At 39.6% G+C, this 17218-nt stretch overlaps 1 protein-coding gene across 1 annotated transcript in view; it reads left to right on the forward strand.

The window, feature by feature from the left end:
• Nucleotides 1–17218, forward strand: part of LOC138208857 (tumor suppressor candidate 3) — a 66197-nt gene that overhangs the window by 13262 nt on the left and 35717 nt on the right. The window contains exon 2 of the mRNA XM_069167047.1: nucleotides 13106–13275. Coding sequence (XP_069023148.1) covers nucleotides 13106–13275 — 170 coding nt within the window. The remainder of the gene's footprint in view (nucleotides 1–13105; nucleotides 13276–17218) is intronic.

Below are 17218 nucleotides of genomic sequence, written 5' to 3' on the forward strand. Positions count from 1 at the left end.
AACGATGCTTTTAGCACTTTCCACCCCGTCTTTTATTTCTAAAGGATTGTTTTAAAAAAAAAAAAAAAAAATTGACAGAAAACCTTTTATCCATGTTAAGTGTTGCTTTAGCCATTCCCGACATTGTCTCATCATATTTTGTTTTTCAGCTGTCGGCTTCAAAGTTTCAATTCTGCCTGTCCATAAGTCTTTTTTTTTAGCCATTTTGCCGTGAATGTAAGTCAGATTTGACACATATCTGTCTTGTTTCTTGTTGGTGGATAACTCTTAAGGTGTTAATGATAGTTAGGTCATTTTTTTCCTCACCTCTTTAGTGGTCTTTAAATTCAAACGTTGAGTGGTTTCAGGTTTCAGTTCTCAGCTGATTTGAACTGGATAATGATATTCTAAGAACTTTTTTTTTTCTTTTTCAAGAATTACTCTTAAGAATTTTAATTTAATTTACTACGATTATTAATTCTAGTAGCTTACTACTAGTACTGCTGCTACCAATAGTACTATTGTTGCTCATACTAGTCAAGTCTGATATTATGTCAACGAATTTATTTTTGTACTGTTTTCTTGAAGTGTTTCTTACAGTTAGGTCCTGGTTCCTTCATTTTTAAAGGTTCATCAAATAAAATCTTAAATTGTTGGATATTTCAGACCTGTTTCAGACTTTTTAACCATGTTAAGCTATTTTCAACATTATTTCAACATATTTATTGAGCTTTCAGCTTGAATTTTCATTTTAGCAGTTTCTTTTAGTGACTTCCTTTAGCTTTCAACTTCCCTCAGCTTTTAACTTCCTTCAGCTTTCAACTTCCCTCAGCTTTTAACTCCCTTCAACTTTCAACTCACAAGGTTTCCACCTTTCACTTCTTCATCTTCAATTCATTGATTCTGCATTTATTAATTTTGTTCTGCCATTTTCAATGTTGTTTCAGATGTTTCCTCAGGCTTTCAAAATTGGGGGTTCTGCTTTTCAGCCATGTTCAGCAGCATTTTAGTTTTGCATCTTCATTTCTGCATTTTTTTTTTTAAAGACATTTTCAGCAAATTTAGCGCAGGTTTAGAAACTAATTTCAGCTCAGCATTCACACTTAGCATTTTCTTCAGGAAATACATTTCCTAGTTTTGTTTGTTACCCTTATTCCCTGCAATATTCAAAGTAATCTGCTAACAGAGTTTAGGAACAATGTCCATATCCTCAGCTTTTACACACCTAGCATTTAGCTATTGCTGCCTTTTTTGACTAAGGCTTCACCGGCTATAGATCCCTTGCGGTACAATCCTCACAACAAAATGGATTGTGCAAAACTTGTGAAGCAGTGATTAGAATTCTAACATTTGCATTAACAAAACCCGAACTTAAGCTCAGAGTGTAAACTGGCTTTCTACTTTGTTGATAGAGATTAGTGGCTGCGTGTCACTGATTAATAAAAAAAACAAACAAAAAAGATTAGCCGTGTTACAAGCCCAGTCCCTCACTAGATGAGAAATTGTTGCGGTGGTAATTCTTACCCAAGTCTTCTGCAAAGCTTGTACCACAGTATGCATTATAGTACCTAATTGCAGCACTTAATATATAGAAACATAATGTTCAATACTCTCTCAAGTCTTAGGTGGACACTAAAGCATCAACATTTTTATTTTGATTCATGTCTTAATGGAAGTCAGGAGAGTCAGTTATAGGACAACTACTGGTAGTTCTGTTCTCATATTCAGGAGAGACAATTTTTTTTTTTTTTTTTTTTTTTTTTTTTTTTTTTTTTTTTATGCCATAATGGATTTATAAATATAGTGAAGGCCAAGAGGAAAAATGTATGCTTTCTCTCCCTTTCCAGTTTTTATTATGCGGTTTTTAACTGTGCTCAGTTTGATCTGTGAATTCTCTACATGGTGTCTCTTGTGCACAGTCAGGAGGTCAAATTATTTCCTTTAGGCATTCGAAAACATTTCAAACACACCTACCTTTATATGTGGACACGCAGAGCATATCAAATCTTCGGACGTCTTTTGAACGCAGTATTCTTTCCTTTTCTTTTTTGCAAGATTGATTAAGAAACATGTGACTGTGCCTCAAGCTGCGCCTCTTGTTTTTCTGCTGTGCGTAATTAAACTTAAAGACCACCCGCAGCTCACTCGTGCCTCTTGAAGTTGCGCAAATCAAAAATCGGATTTCTTTGGCTTTCTTTCCTTTTGAATTGTTTGATCACGTAACGTTTTCTTAAATGTTTGAAGCACCAAATGCAGGCAGACTTTGCACACAGCCACGATGAGAATGTGACCACAAGTAAGCAGGATGTTAAATGTGTGTGATTACTCAAACACCTGTGGATCATTTGGCCTGGAGTGGCAAATTGATAAAGGTTTTCTTTTTTCTTTTCTTTTTTTTTTTTACCCCCTATTTCCGATTGCGAGGAAGAGTGAGCTGAAGTAGAGATAATAAGGCACGGAGAGACTTGATGGTAACATGTCCCCTTCCATCATGACGAATTAGCCATGTGTCTGTGAGATGAAGGCGCTCTCATCTTTGCTTTGTGTTTTCTTTCAAAAACTCTTTGCTGCAACTGACACATCTCCAGGGCTTCATTTATATCATATTCTTTTTTTTTTTTTTTAATTTTAAAGATTTGTTTCAAACTGGTTCCAAGTTCAATTTTCTTGATTTCTCTTGGTGCTCTTTTTCTAAGAGAGTAACTTTTGTGAGGCTTTAGATGCTGATTAACTTTTTTTTTTTACATGAATTAAAGAAGGTACTCTTTAAAGTCATCTAACTCACCACACAGTGGAATATTTCTTTATCTCTGACTTTAAAGTCATTTACAACAGTATATCCATTGCAGCAGTCTTGTGGAGTAGTTGTATGGCTTCCCTAACTATTGTTTTCTTTGTGCCTGACTCATGGTACCACAGATGGTGCTCTACGAGACAGAAAAAGCTTCTCCTCCTCCTCTGTCATGCGTAGATTTCCCTGCCTAGCCCCTCAAGGAATTTGAATTACTGTTTTCAAATCCTGTGATGCACTTTTTTTTGTTATATTTTCACTTGATGTTTAATGCTCGAAGCTTACATACAATCCCCCCAACAAATGTAAATCCTTGAGTAAACTAATTTACACGCAGTTTTGTTTTGCCCTGCTTTTATTTATTTTATTTTTTTCAGATAATCATGCACTCCTCTTATAACATGCTTTTGGCTACAAAAAAAAAGAAAAAGTAAGACAATAATTTAGCTTGTTTGGTATCATTACAGAAACATAGTGATGCTTTTCCAGTTATTGGTGCCAGGGAAAACATTGGGTACATGGCAACATAACAGCTTTTGATTCTTTAACCAATTCTCACTGCAGCAGGCATGAAGACTTTTCCACATTTCTGTATTGACAAACATGTTTGGTATGGTATAGAGTAGTTTGTATGGAGTCAGATTTCGGTCAATATAATCAACCAAAACTCCTTCAATATTAAACCAAATGGACTGCTATGGTTAGAAATTAATTCAGGGAATTACATTAAAATACTGGCACACTCCCACTTTGATAAAATGAGTCGGTCAGTTTTTGTTGCTGTGTTTGATATGATACTTTGAATATATGGATAAAATTTTCTAAAGGATCAACGTGCATTCGTCTTGACAGTGAAGGTAACGTTTTTTGTGTTTTATTTAATTTTGGTGACATTTCCTTTCCTCAAAGTGGATGTCTGCCACAATGATAAGCCAATGAATTGATCAGTTGATTGACAGAAAATTAATTGCCAACAATTTTGATAAGCGATTAATCGTTCTGAATTTATTTAAAAAATGCAAACATTCTCTGATTGTAGCTTCTTTCTTTTATTCACCCATTGACTGTGTATGAAAATGGATGTTAAGAGGGAAGCCAACGCTGACAGTTTAGGCTTCACCTTGGGCTTTGGCAAACACTGGCTGACATTTTTCACTATTTTCAAACAAACAAATAAATTAATTAAGAAAATAATTGACAAATTAATTGATAATGGAAATAATCATCAGTGGCAGCCCTACTCTCTTAATATGTTCTTTTTTTCGTCTCTCCCCGTCTTATTCCTTCCTTGCCCGTGTGTCTCTACCTGTTTCCCCACCCTGTTTTCCTCCCATTTTTTTTGTCATTTATTTTCCTCTCCTCCCTCCATCCCTCCATCCCTCCATCTCTTAGCTTTATTGCAGGGAGTAATATAGTGACCATATGCTCCCTTAGTGCTTGCGTCGGCTCTCTATTGTTTTTACAGTTGGACTTGCCCTTAGTCCTGTGTGTCCATCCCCAGTTTTTATTGGGATGCCTTTATAACAAAATCAAACCTCACTGATGCTCCATGAAACCAATTGGAGGTTTGTGCTTTTACGAGAGAAAAGATATTTGTAAAGACAGGGGAAAGAAATATGACGAGGGAGGAGGGGGCAGGTAGAGGTCACGCAGAGTGACTAAATGATTGGCCTCTGCATTCTTTTCTTGTTCTTTGACTGATTAAATGTGTATTGATGATTTGAATGATAACTGATTTGTGTGTAGTCTGGCGACACCATTCATCAGATTGAAAGAATATTTTTCCATAATGTGAACACACGAGTGTGGTTAGGAATATCTGAGCCTGGCTCTTGTCAAATAACTCGTAACGGTCAAATTGTCATTTACAGTTTGAGAAAAAAAACTGAGAATAATCCTAGAAATAGAATTAAGAATGAAGCTATTTGACATTGCTATCTTAACTCAGAGCTATAAATGGACTGCAGTGCAGCTTATTAAAGCCTCAATTTAGTTAGTGATCATAATTGAGGTGCGTTATAATGTGATGTTCTTCCTGTGAGTGTAGTCACTCACACCCAGTGCACGTTGTGCTTATCTAGTCCTGCATTTTATTTAAGCTTCAAACTTGGACTTGTATTTCCTCCCAACTGGCATGGAAAGCATCAGAGAAGGATTTTTAAAGTTAACTCGATGAAACTCACCTTACGCCAACAAACACAAAAGACTTAGACAGGTGCCCCAGGGAAAGGTAATGACAGAAGATTTAAAATGTCATATCACGTGCCTCGGAGGTTTAAACAGAAACTGTAATCTGAAGGCAAAAAAAGGCAGACAAATCTTTAGATATTCTATAAGCATCACGGAGCGACACCACCACTGGCACTAATGGGGGGAGAAATATATAATAAAAATAAAATCAGCAGAGGGTGACAGACGGAAAGACGCACGGACAAAGGCAGGGGGAAAATGCATTTATTTCAAATAATTGTTATTAGGCAGATAAGCTGACAAATCCCCACCTCGACCCTTCCAGTGACAAGTCATGATATTTCAGGGAATCGCAGATTATGAGCTGACAAATGTGGAGTTGGCAATATGAAAGCATGTTGGGTTGATTCACTGGAAGTGAAAGATGGAAACGGTAACACTAACTGACAAAGTGACTCACAGACATGCTGTGAATATGTGTGATGGGGTGTCTTTGAATCTCGCCGCATTAGCTGCTCTTTCCCTACCTATTAAGACATCTAGAAAACATGTCCACAGGATTTCACTGATTTCCTTCAGTGTGTGTGTGTGTGCACGCGCACGTCCGCACGATCTGTCTGACAACAAACAAATTGTGGCAAAATGCACGTTTGCATGATGGTTGTTGGTGTGGAAAGAACTCTGTGGCTCACTCTGTGATCGTGCTCACTTGTCCTTCTTCATCACTGCCCTCTGCTATCCCTCCTTTTCTTGTCCTTCTTATTTTTCCATATATGTATTCCCTCTCTTTCCCTGCATTTGCTTTCCCCTTAACTTAGTCTATATTTCATCTACTCATTGGTATACAACTCTTTTTTTTGTGTGTGCCACCGTACGTAGTTAAATGTATTCAACCTCTCAATCACCTCCCTCCCCGCTTTAGTTCTCTCCCTCTTTCTTGCAAAGTTGATTTAAAATAATGAACCTCAAAGGAATGTTTTATACTCCTTCCTCATTTGCTCTGCACCTCTCGAGTTACGCCTGTGTGCGTGCTTAATGCATTTTTGGTTTAACACAATAAACAAAGACCCCAAGTCATCGTAAGGACACTGATTACCAGAAACGGACTTGCATTGACTTTTTGTTGGTTTGTACAGAGGACAGTGGGCTTCTTTGTGTGTGTGTGTGTGTGTGTGTGTGTGGGAGGGAGAGAGGGAGAAGCGACGCCTTTTTTTTTTTTTTTTTCTTCCTCCTTGTTATATGAAGCCAATTTCCAGTAATCCTCCTTTCAATGGCGGAATTGGAGGAAACTGTATAGAAGGCTGATGGCCAATGCTGAGACCCATTCACGTACAATAGACTCCGCTTAAGAATGCTCAGAGGAAGGGATTGTTGATAGAACAAGTATTTTTAGCTTTTCATGTTGAAGGGTCGCAGATCAAACCCTGGCTTGCTTGCACCATCCTTTACCGACAAAGCACCGGAAAGGTTCAACACTTATGGCTCTGTAGAGCAATGGGTACATTAAGCATCCATATTTAAACGCATGTCAAATTCTTGGCATGTGTGATGGCGGCACTCGCAGCCACACAAGGAAGCTCCGTTGGTTAACCCACTCCCAGTCACACCTTTTTTTTTTTTAAGTTAAGTTTACATTTGCAGTTTATTTGTGTTGGTCTAGCTTATTTATGCCGGGTCACAATTCATTCCACATCTAAACAAAATCGCATTAAACACGGGTTTGTTTCATCCATCCTACTTCCAATTTATTGAGCAGTTTGTACAGTACATTCGTTTCCGTTTGTTGCGCGCACATTTAGTTAACTTTTGTACAGTCAACGTGTTTATTTTTTTAGATAAATCTCACGTTTTAACTTGCATCTTTTCAGTTACCAGTGCTCGGGGTGCAGCTGTTGTTTGTTGCTGCTGGAGGACATCTTGCGAGGTTTGGGTAAAAGAAGTGCTGCAGGAAGAGAAGCCCTTAGATACAGGAAGTGGCCAATCAGACTCCAGCAAAAGACTGCCGCGCCATGGAGGGGGTCAAATCTATTCCTTCGTTTGGAATGTGTTCGTTTTTGCTATAATTTGATGCGGATGGTACTTAAATACGTTTGCTATTCCAAGACGAGTCTTGTTTTTGTTAGTTTTAGTTCAGTTGGTAGTGTTGTGTTTGTGCGTTATCCCTTTTGTCTCGAAATGGTCCGATCAGCCAGTATATACACTGTATGTTCCCCATTGTGTCTTGTTGTTAGGTCAGTTGCACGTGTTCAGGTCGTTGTGGTGATAAAACCTGAGTTAAGTTCTGTTTAGTTCGCCTCTTTTATTGGCCCTGAACTTTAGTCACACAGTTTTGGAAATAGTTTCTCCTTTTTGGGTAGATGAAACCTATTTTTCTGGGAAAAATACCTGTGACTCCTCTTGCCTGTCAGCTCAGTCCCTTACACGTTATGTTAACTTGTATGGACATCTTCCCCTCTCCTCCCAATGGCATCCACAGTATACTGTGTTATACAACTCAGCCATCAAAAGTATCTTCTGACATTTCTTGTCTGCAAGATTGCTCTCGAGGACGGGGGGGAAAAGAAAGAAAGAAAAAAAAAAGACAGTTTACCCCCCTCAGTGCACTTGAAATGACAAAGAATTGAATCTGCTATGTTTTCTTTTATACAGTAAAAGTTAAAGTGAGAAATTCAAGCGGCACAATAAAGAGTTGCCCAGTAAGAGCAAACGGCTTCTCTAAAGTGGAGAGCACAGCATTTCCTCCGATAGGTAAAGAACGTCCATTCAAAAACAATTGAAGGATTTATCCATGACTGGACTGGTCAAATCACTTCGCAAATTTCATCATCTCGGTCAATCCCTTTCGTAAGCCGTCTTCTTGCGCTTTACAACATATATTTGGAGTATTTCTTTCCACTGTTTTATGGGTCAGATTGACGCTTGCTCTGATGACTCATGAGCTTGTGTGTGATGAGTTTAACTGTTAAAATAAGTCTTGCAGAGTGTTTATTAGATTTATTTTACACGTCATTCGATTACTGTTTTTCTTTCACTGGTGTTTTAGAAAGATGTAACAAAAGAAGCTAACTGACTTTGGAAAGTCTTTGAAAAACGTCATCTTTAATCCCTTGAAGTGGTGGACAAACGAAGGTGCTTTTGTCCTGCAAATGAGATATGGTTTTGAATGTGTTTTATTAGATCATTTTAATTTCCCCAATATATAGAAAATTAAAAAAAGATGAGGGAAAGTAAGGGATTGGGATGTATCAGGAAGTACCATCTTTTTCTACTCTGGCTGCCGGGTCACCTTTTAAAATATCTAATTGAGTAATTATTTGATGAATTGACTCAGCTGATGAACAGATGAAGGAACCAAATGAACGCCTGCTTAATTTGCAAACTGATTCTTTGCAATTACTGACGAATTAAAACATTTTTTTGAGCTGATTTTCCAACAAAAGTAATTAACTCACTGACCATACTTTGTCTGATAGCTTTTAGGCTGGCTGGCTGGCAGAGTGAGCGTATGATTGCGTAACTGGATGGCTGATAAATGAACCGTTCTCTATCATGCCCCACATACCTCTCGCAGTGTGGTCATCAGTGCATGAGTCAGTTGCCTATACTTCATGCGTCACCCTTCTCCTTTCGCTGATTTTTCCATCCCTCGCGAGGGAGGGGGAGATAGAGAGAGAGAGAGAGAGAATCCAAGCAATTTCTGTTTTTATTTTTAATTTTTTTGGCCCGCCCCGAGTGCTTTTTCTCCTTCAGTTGTTACATCTCTTCAAATCTCCTTCCTTTATTGTTTGGATGATCTGTGAGTCAGAATGTTTTTTTTTTTAATGAATTGTATTTATTTAACCATCATTCTGTGTTTAGCCGTGATATCCAGTTCATACTTCACCAAAGTGACTTTTTCTTTCACTAAATGTGCAAATTAAAGTGAGATGCTGAAAAGACGATAATAGGGCAAATAAATAATACAGAAAAGCAGAGGAGGTTAGGGTTAGAGTTAAGGGGTTAGAGTTGAGATTAGGGTTCGGGTTTGGGGTTAGGGTTAAGGAGTTAGGGTTAAGGGGTTAGGGTTGGCACCCTCACTTGGCATAGCTGCCATAAACCCTTATTCAAAGGAAAAAAAAAAAAGTGATGGTCTCGGAATATCTCCCGAACCATAAGTGGGAGGGCCACTTGTGGTAAATTGACCTTCTGGGGGTTTCATTTCCTATGGAATCCCTCAGTTGAACCGGACGACAGAATGTATGAATAGATAACCAGATGCTTGGCTCCTTATCACCTAAATTGACCTTTTAGGTTTCTCTCTCTCTCTCTCTGTCTCTCACAGGACATGGGGAACCAGAGACAGATTTAGATCACTGTTCAGAGATGCTGGAACATTTTGCCGCCTACCCTTTGACCTATACTGTGTGTGTATCGCAGAAAGACTATGACATTCATAGAGTGAGCAACAGAAAATCAGATGGATAAAGCAGGATATTTGAAGTCCATTTGTGCAACACGCACGCACGCACGCACGCACACACACACACACACACACACACACACACACACACACACACACACACACACACACACACACACACACACACACAAACAAGATGTGATTCATTTTGATTCACTTTAGTGTCCTCTGTGTTCACTGGGGTAGAAAATAAATATTTTTAATAGTTCTATGCTGTTTGGAGTGCTTCTGTATTTTACATGTTTGTGTGTAGGTCAGGCAAAGTAGGGAGTCGTAACACTGATGTGTGGGAGTCACTTGAAGGTCCAGCATAAGGCATTTAAATAGCTCTGTACCTGAATGGCTCCTCAGATGTGTTTTGAATACCTTGTAGTTGACATGCATAATTAATTATTACTGTGAACTCTCAAATAACGCCCTAATTTATGTGGATCTCCTCTTTTATGTTTTCTTGTCTGCCTTTCTTTGTTAGGCTAATTTGCTGTTAAAGTTGTCTGCTGTTTACCTGTTGTAATAGTACATTCTGAATAAGTAAAATGCTAACAGAGATATTGGAATACCATCCTATGGAAGCTTTGAGCATTTTCTTGGACTGCACATTTGGAGATTGGATGAATTTGACAGGTGCTTTTGATTTTCTAGTCAGATAAAAGTATAACACCTAACACCTATTGCTAATATTGATGGTATTGCAGCTTGTGGTTACTAATATATACAGAAGTGTTTTAAAATACTCTTCATTAGAACAATTATTCCACTCACACAAAATCGTGAGATAACTCTGTTATTGTGTTGTGCACTTTTAGCTTAGAGAATAGAAGATTTTGTAGTATAATGCACAGTTACAATTTTAAACTGATTGTTTTTGTTCAGTGGCTACTTTTACGTTTTTCTTTCTCTTCATTATTTCAATGACTTTTGTCATTCCCGACATGAAGACCTGACTGTTTTAAGCCCTTCAAAAAAAGCGCAGCTTACACTTCAAAGCATAAACTACATATAATGGCTAATCTTTCAAGCTGTTCTCCTTCTTTTTTTTCTTCTTCTTCCGAGGATCTTTATCATCTTTTTTCCCCTCACATAGTACTTCTGTGTGTTTCCAGTTCTCTTGTTTGTGTTTGTGTGTGTGTGTGTGTGTGTGTGTGTGTGTGTGTGAGTAACACGAGTAAGACATGGGATCATTACTGCCGGTGTGATTGGCATCCAGGACTGACAGCTCTCCTTTTGGGGCTGAATGCTCACTGGCCAAAACTAGACCGATGAACTAAAGGTAGAAAAGCAAAGACGTACGGAGACCACTTTGTACCTCCTCTGGACATGCACGCTGACGCGTTTGTGTCGGTGTGTTGTATTCCTTTGCGTTTCTCGACGCATCTCCTCCGTCGCTACGCGCGGCCCATTGGAGCGGCGTGTTGTCTGAAATGCACGAGGAATGCATCGGAAACACGCGTGTCCTGCTGGTGTGTAACTCTCCTTCCGTCTCCCTCGTTTCCTGATCCTCTTCCGCTTTTTAGTTTGTGGTTGTCTCGGTCGAGCTTGTCCCCTGGCAGTTGACTGGAGAGATTCGGTCTACAGTTCTGCTCCGTGCAGCCATGGTCTGTGACCTAAAACGTGTGCGTGCGTGCGTGTGTGTGTGTGTGTGTGTGTGTGTGTGTGTGTGTGTGTGTGTGTGTGTGCGCGTGCGTGCGTGTGTGCGTGTGTGTGCGTGTGTGCATGTGCGTGTGTGTGCGCGCTAGGGAGAAAGAGATTTTGTGCCTGATTAGCAGTAGGAGTGCGGTGCAGTGCTAAATTATTTAGCTACTGTCTACTTGATCCAATACTCGCGAACTTTTGGGTCGACGGAGGGATGGGAAGGGAAGGGTGAGATGGAAAGTTACTGTGCAGCCAGAGACTCGCCTTTTTAAAAAAAAAAAAAAAAAAAAAAAACCGGTGTAAACTGATTGGGGATTTGAAAGAGTTCAACCCCAAACAGACGACCACTCCTCTTCGCTGCACTTCAGCCCTGCATCAAATACTCCCCCTGCCTAAAACGAGACTTGCATGCATATGTTGGCTGGTAGCAACTGAGCGAGACTCGCGATGCATTTTGTATCTCGGTCGAGAGAGTCGGCACGCCCAGCTGCCTTAGTTGGCTTGACATTTTAACAATATCTTTTCAAGAAACCGATCACATCAGCATGGCTATGTTAGTTACTAAATTCATTCAAATAGAGCAAACTCTGCTCCCAGCATTTTTTTTTTTTTTTAATGTCTATTGTTGCATGTTGCCATTCAAAACAAAATGCTTCCTGAAGAGCAATATTTTAAATCTTGCAGCACCAATAACATGTTTTGACATTTAAACCGATTCATTTACCACCGGCTAACGTTACGTGGCTGACCACCGCTCGCAGGCGTACTTCCGTTCATGCCGTATCCACGAGGGTGTCCGAGGTTAGCTGCCTTTTTGTCGGGTGGGGAAGCTGCTTAGAACAGATCTTTTACACAAAAGTCGATTGCATTGCTGCAGATTTGAACTTGTGCGGAGAAGGGTTTTAATTTTTCCAAATGAAATATACTACAATGTTGATAGCTGTTGATAAAGTGGGAGGGAGGAGGCATTCATCAGTGTTACGGCACGTGTTAAAGATGAAGAGACGGAAGTCAAAAGTCTCTCGTGAAAAATGCACGACATACCCTCCTCTCAAATTTTGCACTGTCTAGTTCAAACAGTCTAGATCACAAGAACAATAGTGTGTGGGGCAAACTGAAATCTGCTTCTCGCACAGATTTTCTTTGCTGTACAGTTTGATCAGCAGAGGCTGGGAAAAACAACAAGTGTTTCATCAGCAGTCTCACTATTTCATCATTCCTCGGCGCCGAGCTGAAGTTCGGCAAAGATGTTGCTGGTAGAAACTAAGCGGTGTCCTTCTGAGACCTTGCAGCGACACAGACATTTACAGACCCGCATGCCAGATACACATAGACACACAGTTCTCACGACTTTTCTATTATAAGCTTTTGCGCTTCTAAAAAGCGCCGGCTGATGTGTTTGTGTGCACTCGTATGCTGTGCGTAGTGTTTTTTTTTTTTTTTTTTTGATGCTGATGTTGTGACCTGTTGGTGAAGCAGCAGACTCTCAAAATCCAAACAAACGCAACCAACAGCTGAGGCTTTTCTGTATGTACATACAAAACGTGGACGGCCCTGTAAATAATGTCTACCCGTGTTGTGTTCCATATTTTATTTGATTGCATCACATTAGTAAATACTGGCCAGGAGTCAAACCTATACAAATTTAGAGATAGTCATTTTTTTTTTTTTTTTTTTTTTTTATCCCGGAACACTTTCCTTTGCATCAGTCTCAGACTATCAAAGCAGCCAGTACGTAAGGGAAGCTCCTCTTGGATTTGTTTTAGTGACGCTGCCTGCTCTTAAGACAAGACAAGTCAAGGAACTACATTTTTGGTGGGGAAGCAGGGTGATATCAGGTGTGTTCTTTTTGTTAATAGAGTGTCATTGTGACTTCACTATGAATGCAGTATATTTCTCTCAAAGGGGTATTTCTAACATTTTCAAGAATTAAAACGGCTGTATTTGTTATTGATCGTTCTATGGAATCATTCCACTGCTTAAATCTAAAATAAAAATCCTAATGGGATGCATTGCCATGTCGGCCCTTTTCTTTTTTTTCTCTGTGTGTTCAGAACCTGCTGTCAGAGAAAGTTGACCAGATGATGGAGTGGTCCTCTCGGCGTTCGGTCGTCCGGATGAACGGGGACAAGTTCCGTCGTTTCGTCAAGGCCCCACCCAGGAACTACTCTGTCATCGTCATGTTCACTGCCCTGCAGCCTCAGAGGCAGTGTTCTGTCTGCAGGTACGCACACGCACACACACACACACACGCGCGCGCACACACACACACACACACACACACACACACACACACACACACACACACACACACACCAAAATGTGGCCTGGTTCCTACCGCAACAACCATTCCTTTGTCCTTCTCTTCGTCGCCTGGATGTCATGTCCTCCTGCACGTTTACTCGGAGCGCTGAATTTTGCCCGCCGTGGCAAACTTCGTAAACTCGCAAGCCACACATAAAAACTCAGGCACGAATGTCCTAGAAGTCTTATATTTCACGTACCTTCCCCTTACTGACTTGCACACCACGTGCAGCACAGAAATCAGCCTTACGTAATAAGAACCTGTGGGCCACCTTGACATTTGGATCAAAGGGACTTCAGCCAGCTATACTACCAAAGAGCAATGAATAAATTCCACAGAACAAGGCCAATAAGACCTACTTACCCACTTACATACTCAAAGCCGTTATTGTATTGGGAAGATTTTCCAGAAGTCCCAATAAATAGATTTAAATTTGACTCGGTTACAAAATCACACGCATCATTTTCACATCAGGTCCAACACAGCTAAGTATTATTGTTATGTTATATTCAAATGAATTTTCATCCAAATCAAAAAACTTTACTCAATAACACGGAGTTAAAATTGTATTTCAGCACCATGGACAGTTCTACACACAACACTGGAGTTCATAATAGAGCTGGCTCTGGAGCTGTCCATAGTTCTGAAAGCGGCTTTGGATCAGTCAGTGCCATCATGGCACCAGTATCGGGTGTACAGCTTTTTCTGAGATCATCATGGTTCTAATGCCAGATTGGTATAATTACTAAACTGTTTTTGCTCTGCTCTAAACTGAATCATTGTGAAACATACTGGGAATAAATGAGAAACATTTTTTTCCAGTAAAAACAGCTTAGTAATTATACTAAAGCATGATGAAAAACACAAAATAGTGTTTTTAGTATAGGCCTTTTCCCAAAGCATGTTCCATAGTACAATCTACCACATATTATCCAATATGTTTTCCTCAGCGTTGGTGGCTCATCTCATTTTTTCTGTTGATTATCGTCCAAGTTTTAGGAATGACTGATTTCTGGCATTCTTCCACAAAACACTGTCTTTCTGAGAGTATTATTATTTAGTACACCCTGGGTGGAGTTTCTTTACACTTGTATAGAGAAGTGTAGTCTTCTAACTTGTTGCCATATGGAAAAGTACACAACATTGTCAAGTTGCTAAGTGGGCAATCATCACATTGCAATGTATATTTTTTGCAGTTTTATTTTAGCTCATTTCTGGCCCATGACTGCTGTGTCTGTGCAGTATAAGCCAGGTAGTTGACCATGATTTGGTTTCCAAGGGCATGTCCAGGTAGTTGATGAAATCACCTTCTCCATCCTGATTGTTACTTGTTACTCTAATCAGCCTCTCTTCTACTTCGTCAGTCAATTGATTAGATAAGTTATTCATCATTTATGTCAACACCGCACAGCTGCTTGACAGGCAGAGGGGACTCACATTATTAGTATAGAGGTACCACAACAGACAAACTGAGGCTCTTTAGATTTGTCTTTGTTTGCTATTATATACATTCAGATTTCCTTTATTATCTTACCATAATTAAATACATCAATGCCAAAGCAGGTTGTGCAAGGATTACAATTTTGCTCGAATACACTCCAAATGGCTTTGTTTCATCGTTTTTTCAGTGAGCTGATTTAAACGTGTTTTTATTCTTCATTTCTTATTTAAGACCAGTGATTTTTATTTAATTGCCAGATGCAGCCATTATTGTCAACCTTCTGCCCCCTCCCTCTCTTTCTCTGTCCCTCTTTCCTAACTGCGAGCATTCTCTCATTAGCATTAGTGTCACATCAGTATAAAGGGAGCGTAACAGAGGGAGGATGAGATGGATGTTAGATGGTGACCTGAGTGTCTGCCTTAAGAGGACAATCAGGCAGTGAAAAAGATGGCCAATCACTGGGGTCCTCACTCCCACATCACTATTAAGCTCAGTCCCAGTTCCATATTACGTGCTAATACTGACAAGGTTTTGGCACTAGAAGGGACACAAATTAGTTTATTGTGTTGGAGATTGGATTTTAAACAGATATACACACACACACACACACACACACACACAGACACAGACCAGACCATAATACATTCACACATAACACTCTAACATTTCATCAGGACATTCAGTAGATTGTGTGATTTGTGTAGAAGTAATTGTCAGTGTCGTAGCCTACAGTGTTGTCTCATACCAATTTCTTGGACAGATCTCTCTCAGATTAAATGCTTTGAATTGCCAATCATTTTTTAACTCCAAATCATTATTTTGTTGGCCAGCTCTCCTTGCGTAATAATAATTGTTTTTTTTTTCTTTTATATCAATCATAGGATACTTGAAACTTCTATGTTCTTGTCTGTAAATATTCAACAGTGAAGATAACTTCGCCGTGTTTTAGTCTCTTAATGAAAACAATACAATACAAATGGTTTAAGCTAGGTTTAGGCTGACAAAAATAGTCTGATACAAAGTAAAAAGCAGTACAATTTATTCATACAAACAACCAAAAGGAACTTTTTTTAATCCAGTATACTTGCAGCAATGCATACTTTAAATATATTATTTGTGTTGGATTATAAATACCTTACAGAGCATTTTCAACTCCAAAAGAATTCATATTTTAAAAATGTTTTTGTAATTTTTAAATAACTCGTATTCCTTCACACTCTAGTCCCTTCAACTTCAACTCCTTTAATGTCAACCCACCATATGACATACAGATGGATCGAAAAACTGTTTCTCACAGTCCCACTGTGTGCAAAATATAAGGACAAAACAAGAATGCATAGATGTGCAACAACAATAAAACGGACAATATAGTGCAAATATGGGTCCACAGTGCAAAAGTTGAGAGTTTATGGGGCAAAGAGGGAAAGAGGGGAAAGAGTTCAGCATCCTGATGGCCTCATGGGCGAAGCTGCTCCTCAGTCTGGAGGAGCTGCACGGAGCTAAAAACAAGTAAAAACAATGTTATTATATTAAATGCAAATTATGTTAAATGTAACATACATTTTATTGCACAACTTACATTTGTAAATGAATAGCTAAACGTTAACAATTAAATAATGTTTATATTCTGTGAATAATCATAACAATTGAAACAGTTGAAATACTATTATGTCAAACATTATTTACCTTTCTGGTAACAGGCAAGAATATATGACTAAAATATCCTTTGGCGAATCACTTCAGGTGTTTCCATATGAGGTGTGATCAAACTGTTCTGTGTCCAGTATGACGCCCCGTTGACCAGCATTCACAACACGTTAATGGTCCGAGTGTGCTTAACACCATTACCCCGACTGCATTGCACTTGTAAACACATTAAACATCCATTATCTACACCCGCTGTATCCTGAACAGGGTCACGTGGGCCCGGCTCACTTTGAGTGAAGGCAGGGCACCCTGGACGGGTCGCCAGTCCATCACAGGGCCGACGCGGAAAGACGGATGGAAATGAAGACCGTTCACGCTCTCATTCACACCGAAGCACAATTTTTTTCATGAATCGCCAATCAACCTGACATGCATGTCTTTGGGTGGTGAGAGGAAGCCAGAGTACCTGGAGAGAACCCACGCAGGCACAGCGAGAACATGCAGACTGCACACAGGCGCTTGCTGTCAGGCGACAGTGCTAACCACTGCGCCACAGTGCCGCCCTCACATTAAACATGTGAATTGAATTGATACAGGTCTTGCAGATAACTTTACAGCGGAGTAATACTTCACATTGCTGTTGCTTTCGTTTTTAATGCACAGACAGAGACGAGGACACTCGGCACACTCTCCCATCTTTAAATGTCATCTGTAATGCATCGAGGCCGATGAGATGGTAAGATCTGCCTTGTGCAGATTTCTGGGGAGAAGTGT

The sequence above is a fragment of the Embiotoca jacksoni genome, unplaced genomic scaffold, assembly GCF_022577435.1.
Source record: "Embiotoca jacksoni isolate LCO1_2020_lvr unplaced genomic scaffold, fEmbJac1.0.p SCAF_4, whole genome shotgun sequence".
In the NCBI taxonomy this organism is placed as follows: Eukaryota; Metazoa; Chordata; class Actinopteri; family Embiotocidae; genus Embiotoca; species Embiotoca jacksoni.